Source organism: Erinaceus europaeus, chromosome 9, assembly GCF_950295315.1.
Source record: "Erinaceus europaeus chromosome 9, mEriEur2.1, whole genome shotgun sequence".
NCBI classification, from domain to species: Eukaryota; Metazoa; Chordata; class Mammalia; order Eulipotyphla; family Erinaceidae; genus Erinaceus; species Erinaceus europaeus.
In genome coordinates, this window is record NC_080170.1 from 102158965 (window position 1) to 102174349 (window position 15385).

Sequence of the window (15385 nt, forward strand, 5' to 3'; positions counted from 1 at the left end):
TTTGGAGATCTCAGGCACGCAGAACCTGTGCTCTGACTGTCTTCCTGGCCCTTATCCTATGCTTAAAATTGCTTTATTCTCAAAACAGTGGGAGAGAGAATTACCTTGAAGCTTTATAAAGCCTGATTTCTGGGTGTGGTTCAGCAGGTTGAGTGTCTTATTAGACACTTATTAGAGTGTCTGAGTTTAATTCCCAGCCTCTCATATGCCAGAGTAATGCTCTGGTTCTTTCTCATTCATGTTAATAAATCTTCAAAGCAAACCAAACCTGGTGGCCCAGGAGGTGGCACAGTGGACAAAGCGTTGAACTCTCAAGCATGAGGTTCTGAGTTTGATCCCTGGTTTCCCATGTTCCAGAATGGTAGTCTAGTTCTCCTCTCATAAATTAAAAGGAAAAAAAACAAACAAAACCCCCACAAACTTGGCTGTGGGGCCTCATCTTTAGTTTCTCTTTAGTTGGTCTGGGGTGGGTGGGGTCTGAAAACCTCATTCTGATAAATTTCCCAGTGGTGCTAATGCTTCTGACCTGATGCCATCCATAGGACTCCAGCAGGCAAAGAATAGTTTCATTATCTCAGGGCATCTGAGCATTGGGCTGTCTCACGTAAGTTGTTACTCCTTTGTAAGCCAGAAATTTTCAAGTCCAAGGATACAGAATTTGATGCCTTCATTTCCAGGGTGATTCTTTCAGTGCTGGAAGTCATGCTAAGGCTTTTTTTCCCCCCTCCTGTCATGACAACTGGAGTATTTTAATCCACATCCTTCAGATGGGGTTAGTTTTATAACTATATCCTTAGAGTTCAAGGTAATCATCACTTCATTCCTTCATAACCTCTTTTTTTAGTTTCATCATCTGATTTGGAGAGATTTGGCAGTAGATTTCTCTACTTAATTAGGTTCAGGTAATTTATGTACTACCCCAAGGTCTCTGATGAAAATATGGAACAGAATCTGCTATGAAACAAGTATGTATTGTCTATATTTTGTACTATGTGCACTTAACCCGGTGCACCACCACCCGTCCCCTTTTCTATATTTTAATAAAGATTTTTTAAAGTTTTTCTCATATCTTACATTCAGTAATGTTCATATTTCCATTTTCTTTTTGTTTTAAGATTTTATTTTATTTTATTTTAAATTTTTATATTTATTTATTTATTTATTCCCTTTTGTTGTCTTTGTTGCTTTATTGTTGTAGTTATTATTGATGTCATCATTGTTGGACAGGACAGAGAGAAATGGAGAGAGGAGGGGAAGACAGAGAAGGAGAGAGAAAGACAGACACCAGCAGACCTGCTTCACCACCTGTGAAGCGACTCCCCTGCAGGTGGGGAGCCGGGGGCTTGAACCGGGATCCTTACTCCGGTCCTTGCGCTTTGCACCATGTGTGCTTAACCTGCTGCGCTACAGCTTGGCTCCCCATATTTCCATTTTCTTTTCTAGTAAAATCTTCAGAGAGCCTAGTATACTATGGGTGCTTACATTTGCTTGAGAGTCCAAAGCTTTATCACTACGCCACCTCTAAGACCACGACTGGTGCTTAACATTTCCTATCTCTTCCAGGTTCACTTCTTCAACAGCTTTTTTCATAGACAGCTGGTAACCAAAGGATATAATGGAGTAAAAAGATGGACTAAAAAGGTATTCTATTTTATTTCTTTTCTAAAATTGAAATGGGGATGATAAAATCTTTAATATTGGGGCTAGACAGTGGCTCACCTGGTAGAGTGCACGTCTTACCATGAGTGAGAATGTGGGTTCAGGCCCCTTTCCTCACCTGCATTGGGAAAGCTTCTCAAGTGGTGGGAGCTGTGCCGCAGGTATAATAGCACTACATTTTGCCCCCAGGAATGGGCAGTGAAACCACATGACCGTTGGCAGGTCTATATGATCCTTGAATATGGAAGACAATCAATGATCGGTTTTAAAATACAATGTGATACAAATTATATATATAGTTGTATATGTGAAAATGTACTTTAAAGAAAAAAATCTAAAAAAAAGATATCACTGAAGGATAGCTTTTTATCTTTTTTTTTTTTTTTTTTGGCATTAAGGGTTATCACTGAGGCTTGGTGCATGCACAGCTTTACTATTACTGCCAGCCATTTTTATTTCTTTGTTCTTTTCTTTTGATAGAGGGTGAGAGACAGAGGAAAGGAGAGACGCCTGTAGCACTGCTCTACCATTCATGAAGCGGTGGGACTGGGGACTTGAATTGTAGTTCTTTGGTCATGATAATGTGGGCACTCCACTGAGTGAGCTATCACCTGGCCCTGTATTTTCTTATTTTTATTTAAAGCTATTTCTATAGTTAAGGAAAAAGTCATTTTAAGGAATAATGCAAATTTGATCTCAGTACTGTATTTTGAAAATTTAATAGATTGTTTGTTTTAGATACTCAGAATTTTTAAACTGAAAAGACCCACAACTGTCTATTTTGTCTAATACTTCCTCCTGTCCACCTCACCTCCCAAACGTGGATATTGAAACTATAAAACAGAAGTACTTGAGTGCTTTGCTTCACAGTTAGGTAGACAAGTAGAAGATTCATCTAGAGCAGGACATTACCTAAATAAGAGACAGCTAAAGGGCTTGAACAGTTTCTACAAATCTTACATCTTTGCTTTCTTTTTTTTCCCCTTTTGTTACCCTTGTTTTATTGTTGTTGTAGTTATTATTATTGTTACTGTTTGTTTTTTTTTAAAGATTTTATTTATGAGAAAGATAGTAGGAGAGAGAAAGAACCAGACATCACTCTGGCACATGTGCTGCCAGGGATCGAACTCGGGACCTCATGCTTGAGAGTCCAAAGCTTTATCACTGCACCACCTCCGGGACCACATTATTGTTGTTATTGATGTCATTGTTGTTGGATAGGACAGAGAGAAATGGAGAGAGGAGGGGAAGACAGAGAGGGGGAGAGAAAGACACCTGCAGACCTGCTTCACCACTTGTGAAGCAACTCCCCTGCAGGTGGGGAGCCGGGGTTCGAACTGGGATCCTTAACTTTGCGCCACATGTGCTTAGCCCGCTGTGCTACCGCCTGACTCCCCCAAATCTTACATCTTTAAAGAGGTTTATAGGGTCAGGGAAATAGCTCACTTGGGTAGTGTGCTTCATTGCCATGTGCATGACTCAGGGTCAGGCCCAACTATCATCACATTGAAGGAAGTTTTAGTGCACTAATTCCTCTCTCTCTCTCTCTCTCTCTCTCTCTCTCTCTCAAAACAGTAAAATAGGGTTAAGATTGTTCTAGCTCAGGAATTCACTAAAATACTCTAAAAGAACACCTGGAAAAAATTAATTTACTCATTTGCAAATGTTTATTGAGTATTTGTTACTTCATTACCTAATCCATAAAGGAGATTTTTAAATGTAGTAGCAAATATTCATATATTATAAAGCTTATGTATCAAGTTATTAAAAATGAAAAGATTTGGATTTTTGTTGTTTGTATATTCTATAGTGATGGCTGAATATTTTTTTTCTTGATTAGGTGGATTTGTTTAAAAAGAGTCTTCTATTGATTCCAATTCACCTGGAAGTCCACTGGTCTCTCATTACTGTGACACTCTCTAATAGAATTATTTCATTTTATGATTCCCAAGGCATTCATTTTAAATTTTGTGTAGAGGTAAGTTAATTAACTGCTTAGTGTTTCATTTATATTGTGGTTGACAAAATCTTTTGTAAGTTCTAGATAGAATGGGTGTATCAGTTCTTGTCATGGAAACTAATACTGTAAGAGAAAGGGACTAGAAGAGCAATTTCCCGGTAGGGAAATATCACCAAGATATATATACCCTATTTGGATTTCAACAGATCTTTTTTTCTGCATTTTCCTTAAAACTACATTTTGCTTATGACTAGAAATGATTTTCCTTTGTCCTCTTAGAGCTAAAGTTCGGTTGTATCTTTAAAATAACTGTAGAATTTTGAATTACATGGCAAGAACCATTTAGAAATAGTGACTGAAAAAAAAAAAAATCTCAGAAGCCATAAAGACAAAAATTATTCAAAATACCCTACCAAGAAATGTAGGTGATCTTTAAAATGAAAATTTAAGTATTGACAGGAAATTTGAACAGATGAAAAGATAGGCAGACTCATCAATTCTCTTTATTATTTTAATTAATTATTTTTTTAACCAGAGCACTGCTCAGCTCTGGCTGATGGTTGTGCGGGGGATTAAACCTTGACCCTCAGGCATGAGAGTCTCTTTGCATAACCATTATGCTATCTATCCACCATCCTCAGATCAATTCTCTTACTAAGTTATACCAAAGTAAAAATTAGCTGTTTATTTGGTTATAAAAACAAATTATAGGTGAAATAATGACCTAGGTATAAAAATATAAAATTGCAAAAATTAGAATAAAGTATAGAAGATACTTCTTAGGGTAGTAAAATTTCTTACACAGAATAGAAAAACAAAATAATGAAACAGATTGATAAACTTAACCACACCATTATTTACTACTCCATTGTATCATAAAGTCAATAGACTGGACTTGGAGAAAATGTGTGTGACATATGTAATAGTCACTAAGCAGAATGTATAAAGAACCGTATGTCAGAGTTTCTTGTTTTCTCTTTTTGCCTTATATGTTAGTTATAGTTGACTGGTAATGAAGTATTTATGTGGGTATAAGGAAACATTTTCCTCTTGTCTGGTAGAGTATACAAACTGATAAACTCATGTGGGGGACAGTTCCAATTGTAATCCATTCTAAGTGCCCTAAAATTTAAAAGTTGCATATTTTTCTTTTTAAAAAATTGTGTTTATGAGAAGCTAGAGTACCACTGTGCCATTTATATGTTTTGTTTTTATTTATTTTAATTCAGTGCTGGAAATAAAACCCAGGACCTCATACACATAAGGCTACCACTACGCTACTTCCCCAGCCCCAAAAGATGCACATCAGTGCTATTTGTCTCCCCCATAACATCCACTTCATATGTATCGGTTCCATGAAAATACTTTTTAAAAAATTGTTTTAAAATATTTATTTATTTATTCCCTTTTATTGCCCTTGTTGTTTTATTGTTGTAGTTATTGTTGTTGTTGTGACTGGATAGGACAGAGAGAAATGGAGAGAGGGGGAGAGAAAGATAAACACCTGCAAACTTGCTTCACTGCTTTTTAAGCAACTCCCCTGCAGGTAGGGAGCCAGGGGCTCAAACCGAGACCCTTACACCGGTCCTTGGGCTTTGCGCCACATGTGCTTAACCCGCTGCGCTACCGCCCGTCTCCCCCATGAAAATGCTTCTACATGTTTGCAAGATGCGTTGTGCACCAGGATACTTATTGCTGTATCTTTCCATTGATAGTAGTGAAAGATCAAAATAGCTGAAATTCAGCTCTACCAAGAGCATATGTACACTACAATATGTTCTTATTCTTAAACTGACCGCAGCAATTAAAAAGAACATAGTAGAGCTCCCTGTCTCCTAAAATGGAAGATCACCGAGAACAGTGAGTTTAAAAAGCATGTTTGATGGGACCAGGTGGTGGCGCACCAGGTTAAGTACACACATTACACAAGGACCCAGATTCAAGCCCCTGGTCCCTACCTGCAAGGGGAAAGCTTCATGAGTGTTGAAGCAGGGCTACAGGTGTCTCTCTCTGTCTCTTTTCCTACCTCCCCTTCCTCTCTCAATTTCTCTCTATCTCTATCCAATAATAAATAAGATTTTTTTAAAGTGTTAAAATGACAATTATTTTTTTTAAAAAAAGCATGTTTGAGAGTCCAGGAGATAGCTCAGCAAGTAGGATGCAGTCCTTACTCAGTCCCTGGGTATGAGCCCATAGGAGCACCATGGACCACTAAAAGGAGCCTCAGAGATGTTGGAGGGGTTTCATATCTCTCCCTCATCTTTCTTCCTCTTTTAAGTAGAATCTAAACAATGGACTAGAGAGGGAGTTCAGTGACATTGTGCATGTGCAAAGAACTTGATTCATTCCCCAGAGCCACAGTGTGTGGGGGGGGAAGCGCCCAGTGCTGGAAAAAAAAAAAAAAAAGATGAGAGGGTTGGTGGTTGGTGAGTAGCTCACTTGGACAGTACAAGGCCTTGCCCTGTGCACCACCCAGGCTTGAGTCTGCCCCCACCACGCTGTAGGGAGTTTCGGTGCTGTGGTCTCTTTAACTCTGTCTCCCACTTCTTGGTCTTTATTTAAAAAACAAAGCAAAACAACTGAAAAGTCACCCTGGAACAGTGAGGCCTCAGGGATGACAAGAATAAATTCAAAAAGTTTGTTTCAGAATGGCACAATATGTGAAATAAAAACGTATGTTGTCTAGATCTATGTTTGTGTATATATATGTGTGTATATGTGTATATATATAAACACTTGTATAGGTATGCATACATACATATTTCTAAATATACATAGGTTTTTACTCCACCTCAGAAAGGGTTAATTTATTTCATGTAAGCTCTGACTTCATCCTTAGGAGGGACAAGAATTGGAGAAAGATGTTGAGGTCATGGGGAAAGTTTCTATAGGCTTTGTCTTGGTAAGGGACTTTAGCATTGGATTGTATATAGTATCTAGAATGGGTTTGAATATAACTTTCTAGAAACTGAATTATCCCTTTACCTGTAGCCCTAAAAATATGGAATATATATGCGACTGTAATGTATTTCATCTGGTTCCAGTTGTTAATGTCTGCCATGGATTCTATCCCTCTACCGAGTATTGGCAGTACATACCAAAGGCTTTCCTTTTGTTTTGCTGATATTTGTTTCAAATTAAGTATGTCGACTTACTGTTGGAGAAGGTTTATATCATGAAAGTTCTAATCACAGCATATACCAGCTGGTACCCCAGTCTTAAGTGCATGCTGAGCACAGGATGTCTGAGTCCCTGACAGTATGAAGTGAAAACTGAAATAAAGTCCCAATTTAAATTTGTTAATGCATACTCTGTCCAGAGGTAGGGCCACAGCTGCGTCCTCTCCTTCTGTCTGCTGTGGACAGGTTCCATTTTCCACCAACTGATGGAACACAGCATCTGTGTTGTGGTTTCTTTTTAACCAGAATATAAGAAAGTATTTGCTGACTGAAGCCAGAGAAAAAAATAGACCTGAATTTCTTCAGGGTTGGCAGACTGCTGTTACAAAGGTAAGTTATGTAATAAAAATAAAAACCCAAATATATTAGGGGTGGGATTATTTCAGGGGTTGAATGTTTTTTTAAGAGCATTTGAGCCTAAACTTGTAATTATTGTAAGCCAATGTTATGTAATAAAAACAAAAACCCAAATATATTAGGGGTGGGATTATTTCAGGGGTTGAATGTTTTTTTAAGAGCATTTGAGCCTAAACTTGTAATTATTGTAAGCCAATATTAAGTCAATAAATAATGTTTTAAAAATAATTTTATTAGGAAAATAATGAGCTACAAGGCAGTTGTTGCCTTGCAAGAACATGTAAATGTTTCTTTTTCTTTTTCTTTTACCAGAGCACTGCTCAGCTCTAGGTTATGGTGGTGTGGGGGCATTGAAGCTGGGACTTTGGAGTCTCACGGATGAGTCTTTTTTTTTTTTCTTAATATTTATTTATTCCCTTTTTTGTTGTCCTTGTTTTATTTTTGTTGTTATTGATGTCATTGTTGGGTAGGACAGAGAGAAATGGAGAGAGGAGGGGAAGACAGAGAGGGAGAGAAAGATAGACACCTGCAGACCTGCTTCACCGCCTGTGAAGCGACTCCCCTGCAGGTGGGGATCCAGGGGCTCGAACCGGGATCCTTATGCGGGTCCTTGCGCTTCGCACCACGTGAGCTTACCCCACTGCGCTACTGCCCAACTCCCCAAGAGTCTTTTTTAAAAAATATAATTAAAAAAAATTTTTTAATTATCTTTATTTATAGGATAGAGAACAGCCAGAAATCAAGAGGAAAGGGGGTAATAGGACAGAGAGAGACAGAAACTTGCAGCACTGCTTCACCACTCGGAAAGCTTTCCCCCTGCAAGTGGGGACACGGGGCTTGAACCCAGGTCCTTGCTCACTGATACATATGTGCTCAACCAGGTGCACCACCACCCAGCCCAGAGTCTCTTTGTATTAACCATTATGCTGTCTACCCCCCACCCAAATTTTTTTCTTTTATAAAATTTTTTATTTATAAAAAGGAAACATTGACAAAACCATAGGATAAGAGGGGTACAACTTCACACAATTCCCACCACCAGAACTCTGTATTCCATCCTCTCCCCTGATAGCTTTCCTATTCTTTACCCCTCTGGGTGTATGGACCCAAGATCATTGTGGGATGCAGAAGGTAGAAGGTCTGGCTTCTGTAATTGCTTCCGCGCTGAACATGGGCGTTGACAGGTCCACACTCCCAGCCCGTGGTGACAAAGACGAGCAGAGCCCTAGAGGCTACAGGGGAGCAGCTCGTTATAACCCTCAGCTTCCTACTTACCACATAGCTGCACAGTTTCTCTGTGCTTACTGAGAATAATTTGGGCCAATTGCTACTGATATGATTGCTCTACTGACAAAAAAAAAAATAAGTCAAACTTTATATTAAAAACTACAACTGTAAAAAAAAAAAAAAAAGACATTCAGAAGTAGAAGGTATGACTTAGGAAGAGAAGCCAGGATTATAGAAAAAAAATGGGCAAATATATATAACTATAGAAATAATATTCAACTCAGCCTGTGATCTTGGGAGAATTAAAGCAGTTTTCAGTTGAGGGAATGGGGACACAGAACTCTGGTGGTGGGAAAAGGGTGGAATTATACCCATTATATATTTTTTAATATTAAATCACTATTTTAAAAAAGCACTACATCTGTTGGTGAAATCTGCCTCTTGCCTTAAGATTCTTATTTTCAGATGACCCATCTAGACCCAGAAAAATAATGAAATTACTTTTTATCTATAAGGAGACATGTATGTACATTGGACTACTTCCTAGAGATTTGGGCAGAATGCTGACCTGAGACTTGGTCTAAACACAGGTCTGGAAGCAGCACTCTGCTTGCTCGGCCAGTAAAGCATATGCGAGGCAGCTGTCAAGACAGAGCCTCCCAATCCTGTCATGAATAATCAGTATCTGGCATTTATGGTCCATAGACAGGTCATCTAGAGAGAAGCATCTTTAGTCTAGAGATGAGAGCATTGAAGCTGAAGTATGATCTTCCCAAAAGGCCACTGAAAATATTGATGTAATCTAGTCTTTGAACTTCGATCTGTCTGGATCAAGAACATAGTGTCTTTAAAGAGCAGAATCTTGACACTAAACCTAAATTCAAAGCCAAAGGAGATAAATTAATTTTTCATCCTCAAAATAAACCAAATACTGAAATTTAAACATAAACTTTTCAGTTTTGCATTTTCGATAAATGAAGTATACTAGTTCAAAACTGAACACATTTCCCAAATTATTCAAGTAGAATAGCTGTGAATTCTCTTAAAAGTAGTCATGATTTCTGACACTTTAGGTAGAATATACTACCCAGATCTTTTCTTTATTATTTTTTTATCTTTATTTGTTTATTGGGTAGAGACAGCCAGAAATTAAGAGGGAACAGGGTAATAGGGGAGAGAGATAAAGTGACACCTGCAGCCCTGCTTGACCACTTGTGAAGCTTTCCCCTGCAGATGGGGACCTGGGGCTTGAACCCGGGCCTTTGTGCTTTCTTTTATTTATTTATTTTTGAATTTTTTTTTGATTCTTTTTTTTTTTTTTTCCTCCAGGGTTATTGCTGGGCTCGGTGCCGGCACCATGAATCCACCGCTCCTGGAGGCCATTTTTCCCCCTTTTTGTTGCCCTAGTTGTTGCAGCCTCGTTGCGGTTATTATTGCCATTGTTGACGTTGCTTTGTTGTTGGATAGGACAGAGAGAAATGGAGAGAGGAGGGGAAGACAGAGAGAGAGGGGAGAGAAAGACACCTGCAGACCTGCTTCACCGCCCGTGAAGCGACTCCCCTGCAGGTGGGGAGCCGGGGGCTCGAACCGGGATCCTTATGCCGGTCCCTGCGCTTTGCGCCACGTGCACTTAACCCACTGCGCCACCGCCCGACTCCCTTATTTTTAAATTTTATTTATTTATTTCCTTTTGTTGCCCTTGTTGTAGTTGTTATTATTGTTGTTATTGATGCGCTTAACCTGCTGTGCTACTCCCTCCCTTGCGCTTTCTAACATATGTGTTCAGCCAGGTGCACTATCACCCAGCCCCAGTACCCATATCTTTTAAACTATTCTGCTTAATTTTATAATTAATTTGGAAGCAGTGTAATTCTGAGATGAAAAATGAAGACTGCTAACTTGGTTTCCATCTAAGAACTCAAGAGTCCAGGCACATGTTCTCTAAAGCGCTATTCCAATTTGATTCCATTGAATTAAACCTTCCAAATGGACATTTTAAAAAATAGGGATTTGTGTTAAGTTGGGACTGGTAGTTCTTTTCATGTGGCCAGATGCCTTTATAAAGTCAAACAATACAGAGGTGTATACCAATTGTCCTGAGTAGAGATAAATTTCTCATCTCGTGTTCATTTTTCTATGAAATTTTTCTTAACTACAAAAATATTTGGTCTGATATTCATCATGATTTTGTTCTTCCTCTTAGTGTATTCCGCAACAGAAAAATGACAGTGACTGTGGAGTCTTTGTGCTCCAGGTAAAGGAATATGGATTTTTATTTTTCAGAATTTGTATGGATTAACTTTGTTGCATTTAGAGAAGGTAATAGAATTCCTGTGATTTGTGTATTTTCTTAGGTAGAGGTAATAGTACTTTCCCTCCCTCACTTCCTTTCTGAATCTTCAGATGCTATTAGAACTGTTTCCGAAGGCCAAGAATGCATGACTGTTGTCATCCAGGTCTGGTAGCGGTTACCAGTAGGCCACACCAAGGACACTGAACTTGTCTGTATGATGGCTCTTTGCATATGCAAAGTTGACTATTGTTTAAACCTTTGGCAAATAGTCTTTCACCATAAATAACTTTTAAATAATGGTAATGTTAAAAGCACACAACTATACTTTTTCTTGATCTAAGTTCCATTAATGGTCTGAAAGATACTGAAATATTTGTTAAACATCATGTCTATGATGGATTATATACTTTATGAATTTAGAAACTTCCCAGAATCTTGGTTCATCTGTATGACTCATGAATGTCTGAGGTAAACAAATTCGAATTCTTCCCTAAATGCCATTATTAGTTCTAGCTGCCTTCTCAGCAAGTTGTACCTTGAGAAGAACAAGAGCCTCTTCATCAGCTTTTGCTTTTCAGAACTGAGTGGGCAACAGAGGAGGACCCAAGCCATGTATTTGTCTTGATAGATGTCTAATTGAAGCAAACATTTAAAAATACTGTCTTACAAGTTGAAGCAGACTTCAGAGTATTGTGTTGGGCCCTATTCTATTAGGTCCTCACCTGTTAAAATATATTGGGTTGATAGACAACTCTGCATGTCACTTATGTGTTTCTGGGGTCTTTGCAGTACTGCAAGTGCCTCGCCTTAGACCAGCCTTTCCAGTTTTCCCAAGAAGACATGCCCCGAGTGCGGAAGAGAATTTATAAGGAGCTTTGTGAGTGTCGACTCATGGACTGAAACTCATCAGGGACTCTGGGAAAGTCTGACCAAGTTGGAGCAGATGGTTTATTACTTGAATCTCCAAACACTTATTTGAATTTTTACAGATATTTCAGATCAGTGGTATTGGGCCACTATTGTTACCTCAGTCTTGATATTATTCTTGCCCTATTCATTTCTCTAACTACCATGTGCTATTTTTAATGTTCAGTTTGGTTTCATTTTTAATTTTATGAATTCTGTGTGTCTCCCTCATATTTAATATTTATTATTATCCAAACGCATGCAAATAAAGAGCATGCAGAGTATTAAAAAAAAAAAGCCTAATAGATTTGGTGCAGCTTCTGAAATTTAGTTAAAAGTGAACTGAATACAGGTTTAAAATTTAATCCCAGAACCTAAAAATGCAGGATGTTTTTTGATACAGTTAAGACTCTGAGAACAGATATTCCATGGGGCAGAAAGGGTTAGTAGTTTGTTTTTGACAAAACCAGTCCTGTTTTACTTTTATCAACAGTACCTTTTACTGACTTTTCTTCTCCACTGATGTTTGGAGAGTGAGATGTGTTCCGCTTTTGAGGGTGGGAAGGAAATAGCTGTAAACTGACCATTGTGTTGGATTTATAGAGGCCCACTTATGAGCACAGTGCTTGCTATGGAAGAATTGATTATGGTATGAGAAAGATACCATAAAACACAAGAAATTTCCATCTTGCTTTTAAGGAAGAGGATAACAAACATCTAAATCTTATAAAAAACCTTTTGCTGGGACATTGAATTCCCTGAAAATTTCTGGCTTTGACACATTAAAAAATAATGGTCAGGTGAGAATTCAGCATAAAAGTAATTTGCAAGTTGTCAGGCTACCTTGTGATATTAATCATGTAGAGGAAATTAAGATTTATAAAATACCTCCCATTTCAGGGGTATTTAAGTAAGATGTTAGTATTCAGAACTGAAGACTGACTTTAAGCCTTGTGCAGATGAGGACAGAAGAGTAGGTAATAAAAAAAGGACTTGACTTCATAGGAGTATAAGCTAATGAAACTGTTCCTGCCCCTGCCACCCCCCATCTCATTAGTGATCTCACCAAGATGCAGGTCTTCTCTTTTAGTTTATCCTTGTCCAGCCGTGAGACGCTTGTACTTCTAAAAATCTTGTCTTCTGGGGAAAGGCAGAAATGGTCCTGTCCTTACATTTACCTGCATTAGGACTGGAGTAATGTATCTTGCATCTTTAATTTAGCCTTTTGTGATATTTAAAAACTGAACTAAGAGAAATGCATGTTAAACCTTAATTTATTTTTCCTGAGATGGGGCAGGAAAAACAAATGTGTATGTAAGAAGCTCAGAAACTGATACAGAAAAAGAAATGGCAGCAGACACTTGGATTTATGCCCAGTTTGGTATGGGGTATTGAAATAAAAAGCTGAAGTGTGCAGTTTAACTTGACCATCAGGCTGATTGCCGGCAGTTGAGAGTAGAGTCAGAACATGTTTACATGTAGGGTTCCTATCCCCAGACATTCCAGCAGCCACTCCAGTGTTTACATTGCAATAGCCCCAGCACTTTCCTTTAGAATCTCAGACTCCATAGTTTTTGTTTGTTTGTTTGTTTTTAAATCCAGGTCAGTATTTCTTCCTGTGTGCTTCAAGTCTTTAAACCAGACTGAGATCAGAGGCACTTTATGCTGCTACAGGGTTGTGCCAGCATTGGGAAGGATGTCTTAAGGTTTTCAAGCATAATATACAAACATGAGGGTCCCCCCCCCCTTTGTATTTATAAAAGTGGCCAGTAACTAGACTTATCAGTTCAAAAATTTATGTTTCACATTTTCCTCCCTTAATGAGAGAACAAGGCATGCAAAAGAGGTAGAAATAATTATGTTTAGGTAACCAAAGGCTTGAGCTATTTCTCACAATCTGAAGAAAAGCCCTCTTCTTAGCACTGAGACATGGAGGGCTGAGTGGAGAGAATCTTAAATGAGCAGCACGAGTCCAATAGATTTCCTTTCACCTCCAGCTTATTAGAGCAGCCTGATGTGCTCGGTTCTCCAGTTTAGCAAAATGCTGGATATCAGAAGTCTTAAATTGTCTTTCAGTGAAACTGGGTTTTAGTACAGTCACTTTTTGGCACCTCTTGTGATTTAGTTTTACACGTCTGTTTAGCCGAGGTCCTGCATTAGAATAGTCACTATCCTGATGTTTGCAGTAACTGCTTTCTTGCCACAAAGACATTTTGGGATTATAGACTATGCTAGTGATAGAAGAGATAAACATTGTTTATCAGCAGCTTGACACTGAACTTGTTTGGGTGTCCACGGGTGGGCAGATCTATTTTGAGTGCAGACTTGTATAAACTGAAAGCTACTTAGATGTGCCTTCAACAAGCTCTAGTCCTCCCTCACCCATCAACAAACTTACTAGGCTATAGTTGCTTTTTTTTTTCTTCCCCTCTTTTTTTTGGGGGGGGGGGATTATTCGGTGGTGTTGGGATCAAAGCTAGGACCTCATGCTTTGTGAATTACTGTACTCAACCACTAACCTGCATCCCTAGCCTTTTATTTGCTTCTTTCCAGTGATATTTATCCCTTTTGTTAAATCTAAATGAATGTAGACTTAATCCACCTTCATTTCTCTATAAAGAATTGTAGAGAACCACCCTTTCCTCAAGGATATAACAATGAAACCTAGACAGTTTTTCTTTGCTTTAATACTGTATTTTCCACTTAACATTGAACACAAGTCAACACCGATCATCTTGAGTTCAAAGCTAAAACAAACAGACCTACTGGGACATTAGCCAGCATAAGTTTTAAGTTGAGCTGCCTGTTTCCATTGCAGTTGTGCTTTCCTAGGTCAGAACATGTAACTGGGGGCTCCACAGGCTCAGACCCTTTAGGTAGAAACTGTTACTTGTGTGAATTAGATTCCTGCTCTGCTTAATTAAGAAAATGATCAGCAGTTATGTGCACATACTTTTGTTATGTGCTCGGTCCTGCCTTCTGACCTGCAGATGCCATCAGAGAAGTGCTAATTGTATTTGGGTATTACAAAAGCAAGCTGTACACTGAAATGGTACCTTTTGGCCAGAAAAAGAATTTATTTAAAGATTGTGATCATGTAAAAACTACTCAAACCTTCTAGCAAAAATATTTTTTTGAAAAATAAACTAAATGCTTTATAAACGTGTTCTCATGTACTGACTACTACTAAGTGGTGAGTAATGGTTCCCAGTCAAAAAGGCTTAGAAAAAGCAACAAAGGTGGGGGTCGGGCAGTAGCGCAGCAGGTTAAGCGCACGTGGTGCAAAGCGCATGGACAGAGAGGTAAGGATCCCAGTTCGAGCCCCCAGCTCCCCACCTGCAAGGGAGTCCCTTCACCTGCGGTGAAGCAGGTCTGCAAGTGTATCTTTTTCTCCACCACCCCATCTTCCCCATCTCTCTGTCCTATCCTACGACACCGACATCAATAACAACTACAATAAAACAAGGGCAAAAAAAGCAAAGGATGCTGGGCGGTGCACACCCAGTTAAACACACATTACCATGCACAAGGACCTGGGTTTGAGTCCCTGCTGTCCACTTGCAGGGGGGTGGTTCCAGGAGCTGTGAATAAGGCCTGCGGGTGTCTTTCTCCCTATCTCCCCACCCCTTCTGAATTTCTGTCCTATGAAAACAGGAGGCAGGTAGGGAGCCAAGGAAGGAAAAAGAAAAACTGCTGCCAGGAATAGTGTATTAATAGTGCGGGCACCAAGTCCTAGCAACAACCCTGGTGGTAAATAGCAACCCACAAGGCTCTAAGCAGCCTCTCTTAAACAGCGCGGTCCAG

General features: G+C 39.0%; 1 protein-coding gene across 1 annotated transcript in view; it reads left to right on the forward strand.

Moving 5' to 3' along the window:
- SENP5 (SUMO specific peptidase 5) overlaps window positions 1-15258 on the forward strand; it is a 38541-nt gene extending 23283 nt beyond the window's left edge. Inside the window, exons 6-10 of the mRNA XM_007517433.3 lie at window positions 1564-1641; window positions 3500-3637; window positions 7045-7128; window positions 10586-10636; window positions 11465-15258. Of these exons, the coding sequence (XP_007517495.2) occupies window positions 1564-1641; window positions 3500-3637; window positions 7045-7128; window positions 10586-10636; window positions 11465-11575 (462 nt within the window). The 3' untranslated portion in view covers window positions 11576-15258. The remainder of the gene's footprint in view (window positions 1-1563; window positions 1642-3499; window positions 3638-7044; window positions 7129-10585; window positions 10637-11464) is intronic.
- The last annotated feature ends 127 nt before the right edge of the window (window positions 15259-15385 follow it).